At 44.1% G+C, this 19,237-nt stretch overlaps 1 protein-coding gene across 3 annotated transcripts in view; it reads right to left on the bottom strand.

The window, feature by feature from the left end:
• The window catches only part of Klf7 (KLF transcription factor 7), a 93,510-nt gene that overhangs the window by 37,174 nt on the left and 37,099 nt on the right, over positions 1-19,237 (bottom strand). For 2 of the 3 annotated variants that reach the window (XM_076550250.1, XM_042260231.2), the window contains one exon: positions 12,992-13,640. In XM_076550250.1, coding sequence (XP_076406365.1) covers positions 12,992-13,640 — 649 coding nt within the window. The remainder of the gene's footprint in view (positions 1-12,991; positions 13,641-19,237) is intronic. The other variant, XM_076550249.1, reaches the window with a different exon arrangement.

The raw sequence follows: 19,237 nt of genomic DNA, 5'->3' as shown, positions 1-19,237 counted from the left end.
CCTTCCTCTACCACTTTGTAGGGAACAAAACCACCAGGAGAAATCCTATTATGTTTGGGTTTACTTTGTTTTGTACTGTGTGCGCCCCGACACCCGTGGATTGAGGAGAAGGCTTACAAAAGAAGTCTGTCCGTGTAAGGGAGAAAGTGGTACTGCCCTGGAGACGCTTAAGCCGCTGCTCTGTCAGTGACAGTGATTTCAATGTTTGTGCAGATTCTGCTGGTGCCTGTATCCGATGCCAGTGTGTAATGTTCTGCCAGGTTTTGTGTTTTGTTTTGTTTTTTTTTTCCCTCATAAGAAGACCCAATCTATCATTTATGTGATTGGTCTTTAAATGCCTTATTTCTTTTAAACCGTACTCATAAGGCATGCAGAGAAAGGAAAGACTTCAAGAGCCTAATGTGTTTTTCAGAGCTAAAGGGTTTAGTGGAGAAAGCAGGACGAGGGGACGCAGGTGCCAGACATTGTGTAGAATTTGCACTTACGCTCCATTAATTGCCAGCATCGCTTCCTCTCTCCTTTGCTCCCCTCCCCCACGAAATCCCTCTGGAAAACAGCAGAGCAGCAGGCCCAGACTGGTACCCAGCAGCAACACCAGGAGCAGAAGTAGCCAATTACCCTCCAGAATACAAAGGGGGAGGGGGGAGGGAAATGATGCAGTTACCTAGCAACCAGAAGGAGCAGAAACAGCTGTGTAGCAGGCCCAGGCTGGTACCCAGGCAGAAACAGGATAGCCAATTAGCACACTGTATTTAATGCTGATGTGGTTTCCTAGTAACAAGCTGTACAAGTCTGTCTGTTGAATCCTCTCCCCCACCCCACATTTTCCTCAATCATGCACAGTATTACTATTTGCCCTAATTACTGTTTCTCCTCTGCTTCAAGCAACCATTATTTTGTCCCCAGAGAAATTGGAAGAACTCAGAAAAAAAAATCTTCTGTAATGACAGTATTTAGTTTCAAATTCAGTTTAGCTGTAAGCCTTGAAACACTAAACAACAACAACAAAGAATGAAGAAAAAGAAAAGCCAGCAATGCTTCCTCTGCCTAAACGTCTCAGGAACCTATGAAACCTTTTGTGCAAGCGTTTGCAAATGAGTGAAACCAAAGTCTTTCTAATACATACTATCATTGGCTATGCTCTGCATCTTCAAAGAGGTTGGATCCTCTGTGTGCTTGAATTTATTCATATTGATTTTCTGATGCTCTCCTGAACACTAGGCACATAAAATGTCTTATTACCTGTATCAGAGAAGGGAGATGTATCTTTTGTTGCTCTTTCTAAAATACCAATACTAGTTTCCACAGGCTCATGAGCAATTGAGAATTCAATATCAGCAATCATTATTTCCGTCCTACAAGTCAAGTGGAAGTGAGGGGCTGCTGTGTATCCCATTGTAAGGAAGCTATCGTCTCCAGGTTATCAGTTCATAACCAAGCAATGAATCCCACTAAGGTGACATCAAACTCCATGAACACACAAAATGAAGACAGAAAACTTTTTTAAATAGGACTTTCCTGCAGTTAATCTAAAATATATTTCCAGCTATACTTGACATTGATATTCAGTGGAATATATGCGAGGGTGAACCTTTGCCTCGTGTTCTGTTTATTAGCAAACACTGGTAGTTTTACTTTTCTCAGGGCACCCACCAGAATCCTAGGCTCTTCCTCCTTTGACAATGGCTCAGTTATAAGAACAACGCATAGTCTTTCTTCCAGACTCCCCGGCTATGGAAACGATGGACCCAGAAGACGATGCCATAAAGCATGGCACACCTAAGTAGGCAAGAGAGTTGGGAGAGAGCGTCCACCTTCTTGGATATAACAAAGAGACTGACAGCTTTTATTATCTTTAGCTCATCTGGTGAAGTAGGTGGAACCATTTCATCCCAATACACTTGGGAATTTTTGAAACACAAGTTCCTGAAAACAGTATGCGCCACCTTCCTGATTTCCATATATTTAGTGTTCATCATGGGGATAAAATGAGGCTTTATTCTGAAGGCAAAAATAACGAAAGAAACCTGAGTGTATGTTAGGATACTAAATGAGTGGTTTATAACATAAAAGCGGTCCAAATTATAAAGGCACTTTATTTTGAAATCGCAAAACAAAAGAGATCTCACTTGAGTGCAGATTCAATTCTGGAGGGCAGAAAGGAGAAACTACAAGGGCACAAGGGGAGAGGGCCTACCAAGGAGGTGGGGCTTAGAGCAAGGCTGGATCTAAGCTTCCTGAGGAACGGGCAACGGGATAGTTAATTCCTTGATCTTCCTTTCCCTGCAGGCTTATGGGGACCAATTCTGGGTCAATCCCTAGTCAACTTCCTCCGTAAGCCTTAACTGTGCTGGAAGAGGTAAGGCAACAGAAAATACAGAATAAACCATGCTACAGTTCTTGTCACTATATGCATTCCTAAGTGATTCCGGGGGTTTGGGACCCATTGCATAAGCCCCGAAGGTCACAGTACTGAGAACAGTATCTGAGAAATATAACAATGGGGAGTAACTCCCACTTTGGGGGGTGGGGGGCAAATAACAAGCATGTTAAAAAGTGGCTACCGTTTGATTACTTTAATGGTCATGTCTGCACTGACATTTAATATGGTAACTGTCATGTCCATATATTTTTGTATATAAGGCTGGCGAGCAGCTAGTCTTAGGAAGTCAGAGAAGCCAGAGAGGAAGATGCAGCGATGGAGTCGTTTCTAATACTTCCGTCATGTCTCCTGACCTTCTTAAAGACTGAAAATTCTATAATCGTCCATAATTGAGAATTCTTTAAATTCAAAGAAGAAGTCATCCTGTTATACTCAGCTACATGTAAGTCACCAGTCAACCTTATTCCTGCTACTGGATCCTAATTTAAAGAAGGCTACGAAAGTAATTGGGGAAGGGGACTGAGGTCTTCGCCTCAGGTGTCTGGGTAGGGAATGGAGAAGAAAGGAATTGGGATTTGAGGAAACCAGATCACCCAGGGCCCTCAGTATGCCCCATTAGGGTAGCAACAGGAACTGCCTGCTGGGAAGGGTCAACTCTCTCCCTCTGGTATGTGTTTCCTCAGCAGAGCAGCCCAGATTCCCAAGCTATTCCATTGGCGCCTCAGAAGTACTGTATATGAAAAGCTGGTTTCCCAGTGATGCACTGCCAAGGATTCACCTGTAACTTCCACTAGATTCAAATTTACTAAACAGAATGAAATAAACCTGACTCAGACAGATGCTGCAGGTTTCCCCTCAGATGTGGAACCTAGACGTAAGTATAAATACACACGTGACATGAAATGGGGAAGGACTTGCTTGGCACAGGGGAAGAGGTCTAAGGAATGAATGGGTGAACAACCCAAGGTAATCGGAAGAAGGAAGTCACTCATGCAGACTCTACACACACACACACACACACACACACACACACACACACACACACACACACAAACACACAGAGACTAAGAGAGACATACGCAGAGAGACAGAGGGAGCTACACACAGACAGACAGACAGATACACACACACACACACACACACACACACACACACACACACACACACACACACACGGAAGTAGAAGAGAATATATGGGTATATATTGGACCAGTGAGGAGGCAGGAAGTGATGAAGAAAAGGAAGGGGCCAACTACTATGAGAATACCACATACATATATTTCTTGTTGCTAAATAAACAAAAACAGTAACTTAAAAAAAAAACCTGCAAGAGCTGGGGTAAGTCAGCTAAGTGCTTGTTATGCAATCTTTATGCCCTGAGTTCCATCCCAGTACCCACAAAAAAGCTGGCTGTGGTGGGGTGCACTTGAAACCTCAGCACTGGGGAAGAAGAGATGGGAAGATGGGGCCCACTGGCCAGCCTGGTCCCATCAGCCTGCCTCAGGTCACCGTGAGAGATCCTGTCTCAAAAGACAAGGTAGACAGCTTCCTGAGGTGGTCCTGTGGCCTCTACACATGTGTACGTGCACCTGTGCACACGTGCACACATATCCCCTCAAAGACATGTTTTACAGGGATTGGTTTTTAATCTGTCATCTTTTCACTTTTTAGAAAAGGACCACATCCAAGTTATTTGTTGTCGTCCTTTGAGTGATTTTAATTGCTCAATTCTTTTCCCCAATGCAAACATAATCAACTCCATGACTGCTCCACTTCAGGAGACGTAAAATCTCTTGTCTACTTCCAGCAAGTTCTCCTGAGAGCACCTTATCCTTCAACCTCTACTCCTTACAAAGCTCCACTTCGTGTCCCTCAAGCCTGACATCTATCTACACAGGATGACTGTGATCACTACGGCTATCACTATGGCTATGAATATGCTTTCCATAACAGAAGGCCCCCTACCACCATCCCGGCTGCGCTCTCTCATGAGAAGAGGTTCCAGTGGAACACTGTTATGAAACCCCATTTTAGGCTTTTGTTCCAGAAGAAACATGTTCTCAGAGATGGGGCAAGGAAGAGCTTCTAGTAGAGCAATAAAATACTGATTAATTTCATGTTTCTTTCTTCTCAGTTCTTTTATTTTCACATACTTATTTACTGTGTGAACACCAATTATCCATTAAAAGGACATCTGGAATAGGCGTCCCACAAAGCCTATATTTATTACTATACTATAATGATAAAATTAATGTGCTTATTGTGTATATGCTGAGTTTAAACCATTCTACCCAACATGTGTTTAGATAAATTTATCTTCATAAATGTTTAGAGCTTTCATATTACGAGCTTATCATGTGGTGAAGTCTAGATTCCTCCGAATCTCTAAAATTCTCCCATCAATTGTCTCCTACATACATCTTCTTTTCCAGCTCCTGAGCAGGCGAAATCCAGACTATTAAACTCCCCCCACCTTGTGAACTGAGCGCTTAACCCTTCTTCTACTTCCCATCCCATAATTGAGGCCTAATGAGTTTCCGCCTCAACACATGGATAAACGTCATTAGCAGCCATGTGTCTTAGCATCTTAAAGGCCCCTTTAATGTCTTTAAATTGTCCCCATTTCAGTTGCTATTGTATAAATTCAAAGGAGCCCTGTCTAAGGCACCGAGGACGTTGAAAGTGAGCCAATAGACCCCCTACAGTGTGATGCTGAGGTATTTAATTTCACCCCACTGACAGGCCTGACCTTGAATTGGGTCTTCTATTTATATAAATTAGTGTACTATCACATTCCCGTCATTTAAAAACATGAACAGCATCACTAAACAACTCGTCCAAAAAGGGGAAAGTGACTTCTTAACTGGGAGTCTTCCATGCTGCCTCCCCCCCATTGACGAAAGCCCTTGCTCTCATTCAACGCCCGTTCTCTCTTCAGACTCCTCAGAACGGCCTTCCCTGCTCTCTGATGGTCATTCAGGGGCACAGTGTCTTCACCTGTGGGCAATGTGGCAGTGAAGTTACGGGATTTAGAGTTACCCCAGGGTAAAAAGCTCCTGGTGTGTCTGCGGGGGCATTTCCTAGATGTCCAACAGGTGGGGAGCCCCACTCCCTGCTCTACGGTGCCAGGCTGAATTTAAAAAAAAAAGGGGGGAGTGGGGGAGGGAGAAAGTACAAGAATCCAAACTCACTTCTCTCGACTTCTCACTGCAGTCCCAAACAGGACCAGCCATCTATCTCACCTGCCTGCCACCATCTTCCAGCCATGACGGACTGTGCCCTGAAACCGTGAGCCGAAATACACTCTTCCCTCCTACAAAACGGTCACGGCCACGATGACAGCAAGTAACGTCAGCAAGGAAGGTCCATTTGAGGGACGGCGGAAGAACAAATTAGGGAGGAAGCAAGACAACCTGGTACAAAGGATGAAAATCCACAAGACAGGAAGGAGATGTGGGTCAAGCTGTAATTCCGCCAGTGGAGGGATTACACGGTCTAGACTAAGCCATTTTTACTTTCCTGGATCTCAGTTTCCCCTATGTGTGATATTCCTTGTCCTTCTTATCCCACCGGGATAGTGATTAATATTTGCCATTTTAACACATAAACTGGAACATCTGCAAGCAAGTCTCTCCTTAATCCTCAAGCTGAAGATGGTAATGACCAGGATAATAGTGGCTAGCTTTGATATTTCCTTGTTCTGAGTCCCAGGTACCTAAAAGAGAGTATATTTAAGGTGCTCCCAATTTGTAACTATTTACAGAAGTTTTCATTGTCCATCTATATTTAAACTGTGTTTTCCTTTTCCTCTTAAGGAAAAGGGGTGGTGGTGGCACTCTTAAGGAAAAGGGGTGGTGGTGGCACTCTTAAGGAAAAGGGGTGGTGGTGGCACATGCCTTTAATCCCAGCACTTGGGAGGCACAGCAAACAGGTCTCTGTGAGTTCAAGGTCAGCCTGGTCTACAAAGAGAGTTCCAGGACAGCCAGAGCTGTTACACAGAGAAAACCGGTCTTGAAAAACAAAACAAAACAACAACAACAAAATAGATTATGAAAAAAACCTTACTTGCCTCTGTCATTAGTTTGAACATGGAAGTTAAAATCTCAGACCTGAGCACTGTTGCTTGATTCGAATCCTTGCCTAAGCATCCAGGAGCTGTGTGATGCCGGGAAAATTATCTGACCTCCCTGAGTCACTTCATTTCCTCATATGTAAAACAAGACCGTACCCAAGCCATTTCACATGAGAACTGAAGGGATCACATTTGTTAAGGATGTAAACAATGCCTGGCATACAGCAGTACTTTTAAAGTATCTGCTGAACAAGTAAAATAAACAAATTACACTCAAATTTGAAAGAACTTTCACTATGTGTATTTTATAATCACTTCTGTTTACCTCCCAAACACCCACGCTCGTCCCTCTGTGTGAAATATTTTTATTCATCTGTTCATTTGAAAATAAACTATATCACCTCGATTTCAATTAAAACTGCCCCAAAGCAGACTTCAATGCTAAAGCAAACTTCACCCTTGTGTTCCGCTAGCTGGAAAGTATCCTGTTACACTCCTCAATGTAAAACCTATGCCCCCCTGCACGTTACCTTCCAGCACCCCATCCCACAGAAAGAATTCCCCAAGGGGACCCCCAAGAGAGCAGGCTCCTTCATTTCTCCCTCTGGAATGAGCTTGAACCCATGATTTAATGGCTGACCTCTGTCCTGACCTTACCCAACTCACTCTTAATATTATGATTGTGGACATGCTTTTCTAGGAATTGCCAAACAAGAAAGGCCTTTTCAAGGACACGGCTCCATTTCCACCTCAGTCATCTTTCTCCTGAGAAGAGACCAAGAAGCGATGGGGAAAACAGCTTTGTGTCTGTGCAGAAAGCTGCTCACGTCTGAAGAAACCGTGTGTTGCTGAAAATGAGCATAATGGAGAGGTTTTTCTTAAACACTGGGAGTGAGCATTCTCCTGGTTTCAAAAGGGAAGGATAATTCAGCTACTTGTAGGCAGATGGATGAAGAAAACTGTGATCATAGCAAGTCAATGACTGAGAAAAACCGTAACCTGGATCAGAAGGGGGGTGTCAGAGGTGTGCAATGGCATGTCTTTTGAAAATGTGAGTAAAGGACATGTCAACTCCAACACACCTCCCTTCACTGGGATCCATCTCCTCAGGGTTCCTCCCTTCACTGGGATCCATCTCCTCAGGGTTCCTCCCTTCACTGGGATCCATCTCCTCAGGGTTCCTCCCTTCACTGGGATCCATCTCCTCAGGGTTCCTCCCTTCACTGGGATCCATCTCCTCAGGGTTCCTCCCTTCACTGGGATCCATCTCCTCAGGGTTCCTCCCTTCACTGGGATCCATCTCCTCAGGGTTCCTCCCTTCACTGGGATCCATCTCCTCAGGGTTCCTGTCACCCAGTTTTCTGCCCCACTATCTTGCCCCTCCACCCCGGATCCCCCATCTCTACCTTCTCCTTTAGAAAACAGTATGTGTGCTCAAGTTACCAACTTGAACATCTGTTACAAAAAGAAAGGAAGGAAGGAAGGAAAGGAAAGGAAAGGAAAGGAAAGGAAAGGAAAGGAAAGGAAAGGAAAGGAAAGGAAAGGAAAAGAAAAGAAAAGAAAAGAAAAGAAAAGAAAAGAAAAGAAAAGAAAAGAAAAGAAAACACCCCATTGCTTGATATTCTCTGGGCCAAAAAGTTTTGTAGGATTCAGCATCTTCAAAAACAGTCACAGAAGAAAGAGAGAAAAAAAAAAGTGCAAGTCTTTTCCAGCCTCGTAAATCCCGTCTATATAAAGACTAAATGAATAACATTTTAGAACTTGCTCAATGCGAGCGAGCGAATCCACGTCACCAACAATGTATCGTCTTTATGTGGAGGAGACAGAGGCTCACACATTTTATTTTACTTCATTTCATTTTGCGACTGTGTCTCCTTTGCAACATATTACCATATAAAAGAGATATGGCAAATATAGATAACTCGGGAGAAGAAAATGCCAATCTCTCGCCTTTCTCTGGGATCCTTTCCTTATGGCCTTTCTTTTTCTATCCCCAAACACCAGAAAAATAAGAAATATTTCCACTGACTTGAAGTGAATCTTATCCGTGAATAGCTTGCCTGGATCCATCCACCGCCCATTTGCAAACACTCCATCTCATCATCTGGTTAGCGCTCTCCACACCGCGCTCCTGCTATCAGCAAGCAGACCCTCTCCCAACCCACTCCCCACTGCTCCTCCACATCCCTTCGCCCCTAAGCTTTCCCCAGCCCATTTCCTTTATACGGAGGCACTTAGTCTGATTTTACCCTTCATGCTTTTCTCATTACTCTTAGTTCATCCACACCACATAAATTATCGCCTTCATTTTCAGTTCCCCATGTGCCCCATTCACACCAATTCCAAATAAATACTTCTAATTCCCATCCATTTAATCCAAATTAATTCATACTCCCTCTCCCATCCTCCATCCCTTTCCTCCCTTCTTCTTCCCATCTACTTCTCTTTTTTTTATAGCACCCTCTCCGGTCCCTCCAGGTTCATCTTCCAGGACAGTTTAGACGTAGCACACTTCTGAGGATGGAGGGTGACTGCTTCCCTTGCTGTCTGAGGAAAGCCATAGTCTACATCACTGCCAACTTCCCCAGGCTAGAGCCTGCAGGGCCAGCTTAACCCTGCACCCTGGTGTCTAATGGCATCATCCCTCCTCCCCCACCAATCAGCCACGGGAGTCATTTGACTGCATGCTGAATATCCTTCCGAAATGCCTGGGTGCACAAGTGTCCCAGACTTTGTACTTTCTGATCCTGGAATACATGCACGCACATAGTGAGAAGTCTTGGGTAGAAGGCTCAAGTTGAAAAAAAAAAACGAATCACTTATGTCTCGTAGACACCGTAGACACATAGCGTGAAGGGAATCCTTCAAATCGTTCTTAGTTGACCTGCATTTCGACCGTGGTTTGTGAAAAAAGCCAGGCATGGAATTATCTACTTGTGGTGTCAAATGGGGGATCTCAAAAAAAAAAATTGCAGAGGGTTTGCACAGATGACTCAAGTTGGCCAAACACTTCCCACATAAGCCTGAGGATCTGGGTTCAGATCTTCAGCACCTACATAAAGCAAACAAACAAACAAATCAATGAAATGATTCCTAATGATGTTAGGCTATACTCATACATCAGCGCCTTGTCCAGCAGTCATCAGAGAGCTTCCTCTGGCAACAGATCGGAGAGGATGCAGAGATCCACAGCCAGACATTATGTAGAGAGAGTCTAAGTAAGAGGTCTCCATGGTGTCCCTCTCCTCAGAGCTCAGAAGGGGAAGAAAGATTGTAGGGAAGGGGATGTAGGACACCAGGATAACATGGCCTGCCGAATCAATTAAGCAGGGCACATAGGGGCTCACAAAGACTGAAGAGGCAAGCACAGACCTGCATGGATCAACACCAGGCCCTCTGCATATATGCTATGGCTGTTAGTGTGGTGTTTTTGTGGAATTCCTAACAGTGGGAGCTGGTACGTCTCTGACTCTTCTGCCTGCTCTTGGGACTCTTTTCCTACTATTGGGTTGGCTTGTCCAGCCTTAATATGAGTGTTTTTGCCTTGTCTGATTGTATCTTGTTTTGTTGTGTGGGGTTGTTGTCTCCTGGAGGCTTTTCCTTTCTGAAGGGAAACGAAGAGGGGAGTGGATCTGAGGGAGAGGGGAGGTGTCAGGGGAGCTGGAAGGAGTGGAAGGGTGGGAAACTTTGATCAAGATGTATTGTATGAGAAAAGAATCTATTTCTAGATAGATAGATAGATAGATAGATAGATAGATAGATAGATAGATAGATAGATAGATAGATAGATAGATAGATAGAGATCAAGTGTGGGCTGTAATCCCAGAGCTGGAGAAGTGGAGACAGGAGGATCCTAAGTGGTCACTGGCCAGCTAGCTTAGCCAATCAGTGAGCTCCATGTTCAGTAACAGACCCTGTCTCAAAAACTAAGAGGGAGAAGAGGCAGAGGGAGGCACTGAATGCTGACTTCTGGCATGGAAGCATGTGTGTCACATACCCATAACCCCCACAAACACACATATATACACACCAAAAAAGAGTTTTGGAGTTTGGAACATTTTGGATTTGTGGCTGAGGACACTCAATCTTTCTTCATCTCTAATTAACTCATTTCTAGTTTACATAAAGCCGTTTCATTCATTTATCAATAACCAATGTCAAGACCAAGAGAATGACCCAAATCACCGCAATAGTAATAATCACAAAACAACTTCACTACAACTGTTAATGAGCTATTATTGTCTGCCAAGTAACTGGCACATTCAGTCTTGGAAACTAACTCTGATGCGGATGCACTCACCCTTCTTTATAGATGGGGAGATGGGTCCCAGAGAAGACAATGTATACAGGTCATAAGTCTAGGAATTAGTAAAGGCAGAACACGAACCCCAGTGGACTTGACTATACCTCCCTGCTCAACTGCTATCCAATACTGCCTTGCTCATACCGCCGCACACTGACCGCTTCAGTAAATTTCCTGTGGTGAGGGATCTTGGCACTTAGGTCCATCACAAAGTAAGTGGTTGCAGGAGCTGTGCACAACAAGCTCCATCTTGGTACTCACTGTGAGTAGCCATTTTCAAAGAACAAATGCCCAAATAATGCACCAGTCATCACAGTTACCCTTCGAACACCTCTGCTGGGGTCACAGCGTGGAAAGAAGAGAATGCTCCAGATTCCCCCCCCCACCCCACCCCTGCCACTCCCCGAGTTTCTGTTCCTTAAAGGTGCCCAGCTTCTACACAAGAGGTAACCTGGTTAGTGTCAAATGTTTGGAAAGGCAGCTAGCTACAGATGTACATTCCACCACCTGGCCTATCGCAACGTTCTCGCTTCATTTTACTTTCTTTGGTTTCCTAGGGGGAGAGGAGTGAGCTTTGTTCTGCAGCCTGGGAGTACTGTCGCATCTTGTCATTACTTTCTTCCCTGACCCAGCAAAGAAAGAAGTAAAAATTAAAGTGATTTCCGATAGTATCCAGAGAGGGAGAAAGGGGAAAGACTGAAAACAGAGGGAAGCTTTGGCTTTAGTGTCTGGAACTGGAGAACTTGAGCTCAGATTCTGATAGGAATCTAAAGTTAGGCCATGAGATCCAAAAGCTATGTTAGGGAGACCATTCCAGAAACCCAGCAAGGGCCACATAGTGCTTCCAGCTTAGTCCTATAAGTGTACGCCTAAGTCAGGACATAGGAAGCAACGCTAGTCATCTTCATTTCATGAGAGGACCACTGAGGTTCACACCGGTGGTTTCTCCTCACATTGTACGTCTTTTCTTTCAGGAAAACTGTTTATGGTCACACAAAGACATCACACGGACTGCCTGAACATCAGAGCTCAGAGAGATCTTCAGAGCTATATTGTTGTTGGGTTGCTTGGTTGTGTATTTAGACCATGTCTTACTATGTAGCCCCGACTAGGCTGGTTGGTACTCAAGTTATCTAGACCAGACTAGCCTAGAACTCATCGAGATCCACTAGTCTCTGCCTCCTGAGTGCTGGGATTGAAAGGCCTGCACAACCTATCTGGCCCCAGGAACTTCTCTTACTTCACAGGCCATCACCTACTTTGAGAACATTCTTACTCTCTTACACCTTTGGGGATTCTCCCTAAGCAGTACACCAAAACCACACAAGTGGTACTGTTAGTGACCCACTTACAAACCACCAATCCCAGTAACTATTCCTCGTGGCACTTTAGCTGACCAAGAAGAGACATCACCTCAAGCTCCAACCCCCAGACTGAAAACAAAGACAGCTTTTTTTAAAGGAAATGACAATCGCCCTCTCTTCTGTATGAACCCCTCACTTCCAAATGACCCCACTACCCCAAAGACCAATACGATTCCTTGGAATCAGCACAGGGATCCTGAGTGAAATATACAGTCTCCTCCCCCAACACTACCCTTCCCACACACACAGCCATGTAATCACTTTTAACAACTTCTTCTCGGTAACAAGCTCATTAAAAAGCAATTCTGCCATCTCTCCATAAAGCACGCGCCAGAGAACAATGCAAAAGAGGAGATGCCAATTAATTATAGGATGATCACATCTAATGAACTCTGAAACCCTCCTGCTGTTGGTGACTTTGATAAAAAAAAAATCAGGGATGCTGGGGAAAGAGTGACTAGGGACACCCTGGCTACTCTGTGGAACTGCGGATGTTTTGAAATGTACCTCTTCAACTTCTAATGGGGATCCAACCTGCAGAGCCACGCTGGCCCAACACTGACAAATGCCCGTGTGGAGGCACTGGGGGATGTCACATGTGTCTGTGCGTCACACCTCCAGGGCCTCCTCCGGTCGGCCTCAGAACTGTCTGGTTTCTCTGCTGGGGTTGGCCTTGCCTCTGCAACCAGCTCCCTTCAGCCAGGCAGTGGGAAAAAAAAAATCAAATCCATGTCCTGCGCTGGGAGAACCCAAGACCCTAGAGTTGGAAGTGGGAGTCATTCTACACCCCTAAGCAAAGCCCTTCTAAGAGCAGCCCATCCCGCCACAAGGGGAACGCACAGAAGAGGAAGAAGTGACCCGCGGCCAACCTGTACGACTACCTGTGTGAGTCCTCTGGTGGGCCTTTAAGTGGGAGCTTTTTGTATAAACTTTCCGGCACCCGTTAAACTGACAGCGGTGGACCCTCTTCTTGTTTTCGGGGCATGTGTCCGCCCCTACCCCTCCTGGTTCGCGCTCGCTGTCGCTCTGTCCACTCTTAACCGCTCCGGCTGGTGTCACGGCCGCCGCCGCCGCCGCCGCCGCTGCCACCTTCACCGAGCTGAGGGAAGCCTTCTTGGCCACCAGTTTCAACGTCACCGTGCCATCCACGGCGGAGAGAGTCTGCGAGGTTTTGACCAGATGGCGGCTGAGCTCGGGGGAGGAGGGGGGCGTTAATGAGGTCACTGCGTTGAGCTGGGCCTGGTTGACCGCTGTGTAGCTGTCCAGAGAAGAGCTGGTGGGCTGGAGGCTGAGGCAGGTCTCGGAGAGCAACTTGTCCCGAGAGAGCAGAATGTCCACTGCGGAGCTCTTCTCGCAGAGGGTGGCTTCCACTGGGAGCAGCAGGGGGTCCAGGCGCCGGAAGCTTTCCTCGATGCACGGGGGAGGAGAGGCGTGGAGGAAGCAGTCCAAGTCCTCGCCGAAGGTCTCAGAGATCCGTCGGGGTTCCGTCTGGAGGTAGCGTTCCAACTCCAGGCATGTCTGTGGGGGGAAGGAAGGAGAGAAGTAACCATCAGAGGCAAAGGACACGGGAGGCAAAGGGTAGCGAAGGCGTTCACGGCCAGTGTCTGAAATGCTCTTGCCCATGGGTCTGATGCCTTGGTATTCACTCCCTGAGCACCTCTGAAGAGTTCAACAGGACCACATGGATGACTTCAACTACCATAGAAGAGCGAAAAAGGGACTATCTCACGCCTGCGAAATCCACAGAACCTCAATAACAAAATCACACAGTCTCTTTCATTTCCATCAATTCAGCAGCTAAGATGCTCCAAACACCCCTAGGATTTGCCAGTAGCAGCAACACACAGAAGCAAAGATTGTCCATGGTCCCATTTTGATGTTCAAGACAGACTTGAAGAAGTTAAAAAACTAAGTCAACTTTACCAATTGATCTGCACAGAAAACCCTGTTTAATCCAGGAGTCAGAGAGGCAACTTCTGGAGCCATCAGCCAGAGCCTGCCCTGACGTGCGCCTGGATTCCATGACCACAAGAAATAGATATCATTCTACAGAATGCCTATTATAAAATCTTTGAGACATAAGACAAGACCTCTATTGTCCATAGTACATTATAACAAATGCAATTGCTCTCCACTGTGCGGCAGGAGGCACGGATCTCATTACGACCGCTTGCCATCCCTAACTATCCAGTAAAAATAATTTCAAAGACAGCGATTAAGACCTATGAAAGGTACCAGGTGTGGGAATGCGCACTTTTAATCCCAGTACTCAGGAGTCAGAGGCAGGCAGATCTCTGAGTCCCAGGCCAGCCTGGCCTATGTAGCGAGTGAAAGACCTATGAAAGATAGAAGATTATAAAGCAGAGCATAAAACTTTCACGTGGTAGATAGAGAGGCACCAAAAAGGTCCGTTTTAGCAAATCTTCAACCAAGGTACTCCTAAGTCCTTGCAAGATGGTAAGACACTTTGATGGCAAAAATAAGTTTGTATTCCAAAGGTCTTCTCAATTTTACTCCTCCAGACTCGTCTATAAAATGATGTTGCTAGCTTGCACACTCGCCTTGCACACTCGCCTCTCACTTCCACTCTGTCTTCTAAAGGCTTCAGAAAAGAAATGCTAATGGTAATTCAAAATGTGACTCAGTCCAGATTTACCACCTCTGAAGCGCTTCTATCCACCCAGGGTTCTGGCTGCAGGACCTTATTCTGTTCAGGACATAATTCCGATGGCATACCTAGGTAGGTTGTGTCTGTCAAAGGATTTTATTTTGGTAACATTTAAACCAGCCGATGTTTTGGCAGACCAGGTAAAACTTTGTATTTCTGAATAAGAACCAGATTCATAACTAAAAATCAGCTTTGGGCTTCACAGCTGGTATTTAATGCCACAAGCCAATGGGTGGTTTCCATATTCATTCGACAGTCACATTACAAGTATTCATACAGCTACCATGCTTGAAATACGAGATTTATATGATACAAGATGTGGCCACAGATCCAGGTGATGTAGGTGCAGCGTAAAACAGTCACAAGCTACAAGGGGCATAAATTCACTAAGCAAGGTGACTGCACGTGTGTTTGTTTGTAAGCTGTTGAGGGTGTCAGTGAGTAAGGAGCTATCCGATGTCTAAGGTGGAGGTGCTCATCAAAGCAGGCTTCCTTGAAAACTAAGTTCTGATGTTTAACTTGCCGACTAAATAAATATCTGGCTCAGTTCTTCCAGGTAGTTCATATTAAAAACAAATAGCCCGCCGGGTGGTGGTGGCGGTGGTGGTGCACGCCTTTAATCCCAGCACTCAGGAGGCAGAGGCAGGCGGATCTCTGTGAGTTCGAGGCCAGCCTGGTCTACCAAGTGAGTTCCAGGAAAGGCGCAAAGCTACACAAAGAAACCCTGTCTCCAAAAACCAAAAACCAAAAACAAACAAACAAAAAAAAAAAACAAAAAAAAAAACAAAAAAAACAAAAAAAAAAACAAATAGCCCAATCCTGCCACCTTCTCAGGTCTAGAATTTGCATTACCTTGCTGGACCCTTTTCTGAATTCTCTGCCTGAACATTTCCCCTTTCTTTCTCCACCTAACCGCTGTAGATGATCACCTTCTTGTCCCTGTCCAAGCCCTCCATCATCACTCTGTGGATTCGGGTCTGTGTTCTAAAATCTTAATTTTAAACTGTTACGCTCCTCTTTCTCCTTCTAAACCGTTTCCCGCCAAATACAGTGCCCGGCACCCAACAAGTACACAACGTTTATCAAAGACGCAACTACCATTGCCATGGTTGCTCTCTCTCCTCCACTTTTCAAAAGTCGGTCACCCCAGCGACTCCACCACCCCTGACACCTAGTGATGATTGAAAACCAAAGCAAACACCAAAAAAACTGGAACATAATTGTCTCGTCCCCTACTCTCAAGTATTTGTCATCAAAATCCATCCGCATCTCTTATCTCTCCAGCACCTTCGTGTAGATGTTTTTCTATTATGCTCATTATTATATAGTTGATTCAGTAGAGGAATCCACCATTACTGGGAGCAAGTAAACATATGTTAATGTCCAGATATTTGGAGATTTTTCTAGGTATCATTGTTTCCTGGGTTTATTTCTTTGTGATCAAATAACAGACTTGATAGATCTCAAGCCTTTTAAATTTACTGAGGTTTACATTACAGTCAGTTCAAAGTATGGCTCAGCTTGCTGAGGTAGGCAGTTTTAGAAATGACCACTAAAACATGGCTTTGGGTACACAATCAGAATGCTCCATGCTCATTTGCCCAAAGAGTAGAACCAGGGCTTTGAGATGTGGACATGATCCAAGTAAAAATCAGCTGAGTCATGGGTTATTGGATGTCCTGCGGGTAGTTCTCTGTCTCCTGTGCAAGGATTAATGTCACACACCTAGTTGCTGTGTCTATGGATGGAGCTTTACTACACCCTGTCTATTTATATAGTTTGCAATCCAAAGACAGGAAATAAATGGATTGATATGAGGCTCAGATCTCTTCATACTGTAAGTTCTGAGAAGCTGGAATATTTTAAACACATTTAGATACTATTATAAAAGGATTTTAAAAAATAGCCTTCCCAGTACGTCAGGATTTGCCTCCCAGGAGTCCTTACACTGGAAACATGGAAATATATATCAATGTCTCTAAAATCTGAGCTACTTCAAAAACACTGTAATTTGTAGGGTATCTTCCATGAGTGTCAATTGGAAGGTGCAGAAAAACCTATCAAGTCACTATGGAGGGATTTCTGTCTTAAGAAATCTACTCCCTGTAATTTCTGTTAAAAATAAAGCTTGGATAAAAGGCACATTTTCAGCTGGAGCCTAGGATGAGGAGTTTAAAGAATTTACTGTCAAGAGTACAGAAACTAAAATGCTATGAGTTAACGGAACACTATGACAAGATCACATCGAAGACAGTAAGTCCATTTGCAATGTCATTTGTAAAGATCTGTAAGACTGCCTTAACCAAAGCCTTCAATGTTTAATGAGAAAATCAGGCACCACTATGTGCTCATGGATTTTAATATATATCAATTCTACATACCCATACAGATGGAGACAGAAATAAATGTGTATATGATGTACAAGTATACACAACGGTACCACCTCACTCTGTCTACTAAGAAAACTTAAAGGTAAAGATAACCCAGTAACAATAGCACAAGGGCCTTGGTTCCTAACTATGATTATCCAGCAAAAAAAGGCAGGATTCTCTAGAAAAATATTTGCTTCATAGACTGGGGTAAAATCAGTAAGCTAAGCCTAGAAGATCTGTGATCCCAGAAGACAAGGAAATGTAAGGGATTGCTCATGAAGGAAGCAGGGTGCAGTAGAGAGTCCATGTTTCTAACTTATGGGAGTCTTCAGGGGCCAAATATGGACAATGAAGGGAAATTTTGATAATGGATTATAACCCAAATAAATCAAAACCCCGTACCACTATAAAGGAATGATTCAATAAATAAATGGAGGGGGAAAGATCAGTTTTTCCTTAAATAAAATTACAATTTATATGGAGAAATGTTGACAGTAATTAAAAAACCACCATGATGCAAATAGCAAAGCAATAATGATACCACGTAAGACCAATCAATAAAGGCTCAAGAGATGAAAACATAAGAAACAAGGTATTTGTCCTTTCAAAGTATCTCCCAATCAGATGTTAAATCCAAAGACAAAAATGATAATTTCCCAGTCAGGAAAGCTGGCAGACACCACCTGAACCATTGTTCCTAGTTACATACTAGTGACAAGCCATAGCGGCAACATGTACTTCTGTATGCTATGCTCAATGGGGTACTACATTACTCTGTGGTATTCCTACCAAAGATACATAAACTCAATCTAAATATGAGAAAATATCAAACAAACCCAAATAGAATTCATTACACAAAATAACTGACCAGTTACAAATGTCATGGTCATAAACTATAAGAGACAATATGATATGACATTTAAATATAATGGATCTTAGACCAATAAAATATTGGGAAAATAATGCAATTCAAATAAAGTATATAATTAGCTAATGGTATTTTTCCCAATGATAATTTCCTGATGATGGTGATAATTATATCATAGTTAGATACAATGAAGGGAAACAGGAGAAGGAAATTGAGCAAATATCAGGGCAAGCTAGTAATATCTCTAGGCTATAAATTTGAATACAGCTCAGATGATTCTCTATTCCAATGACCCTTCAGCCAACAAACTCCAAGTCTGGGTCAGCAGATGTCAGTTTAACGACACAAAGTATGCCTGTCTGCCATCTCACCTTGGTGACAGAGACTCTCAAAGCCTGACCTAACAACACAACTTAGGACTTGCTCTGTCGCTTCAGCCTGACTCCTGAACAAACCATTAATTGCAGGCAAAGGAAAGAAAGTTCCCAAGTGCTAAGTGACTTTCTTATCTGTTGATAAGTCACAGATGAGTTCCGTGAAGACTGGAATAGCCCAATTCTGAAATGCACGGTTTCTCTGCCCAGTCTCCTAGTAAGTATCACCTGAAACGCTCACTCTAAAAGCTCCTTCATGACTCGCTTCATGCTTTCACGGCCCTTTTGCTTATTGAAACAAGCTTGTTAAAGGTAATAATCCAAGACTTGGCTTTAGAAAAAGAAAGAAAAAAAAACGGGCTGGCAAAATGGCTCTGGGAGGGAAGGTGCTGGCTGCCACTCCTGATGATCTGACTTCCGAGTCTGATTCCTAGAACCCACGTGTGGAAGGAGGGAGCTGACCTTCACATGGGCACCTTGATACGAACCTCCCTTTTTTGTCTCCCTGTCTCTGTCTCACACCACACAAATAAATAAATGGTAGAAAAAATTATTTTAGAAAGATTTCAAACCTATTACTGCCATACCTCAACTTCTATGACAAGTCCCAGAAACCAAAGTTGAAGGCGACCAGGAAAATTCCAGTCTTGCAGCACACTAGCCTATCAAAACTCCCCTCTCACTGGCAGTAAACAGTTACTGCCATGGGGTCAAGAGAAATGTAAAACACTTGGTTATATGATGCCAAAGTCAGCAAATGGCTTTGGTTCCACTCAGGCCTACTGCATCACAAATCATACCAAACGTACCAATCCGAGGGGGAACCCTTACCA

Source organism: Peromyscus maniculatus, chromosome 13 (genome assembly GCF_049852395.1).
Source record: "Peromyscus maniculatus bairdii isolate BWxNUB_F1_BW_parent chromosome 13, HU_Pman_BW_mat_3.1, whole genome shotgun sequence".
Taxonomy (NCBI): domain Eukaryota; kingdom Metazoa; phylum Chordata; class Mammalia; order Rodentia; family Cricetidae; genus Peromyscus; species Peromyscus maniculatus.
Note: the sequence above shows the minus strand (reverse complement) of the source record. Positions and strands in the feature narration are given on the sequence as shown.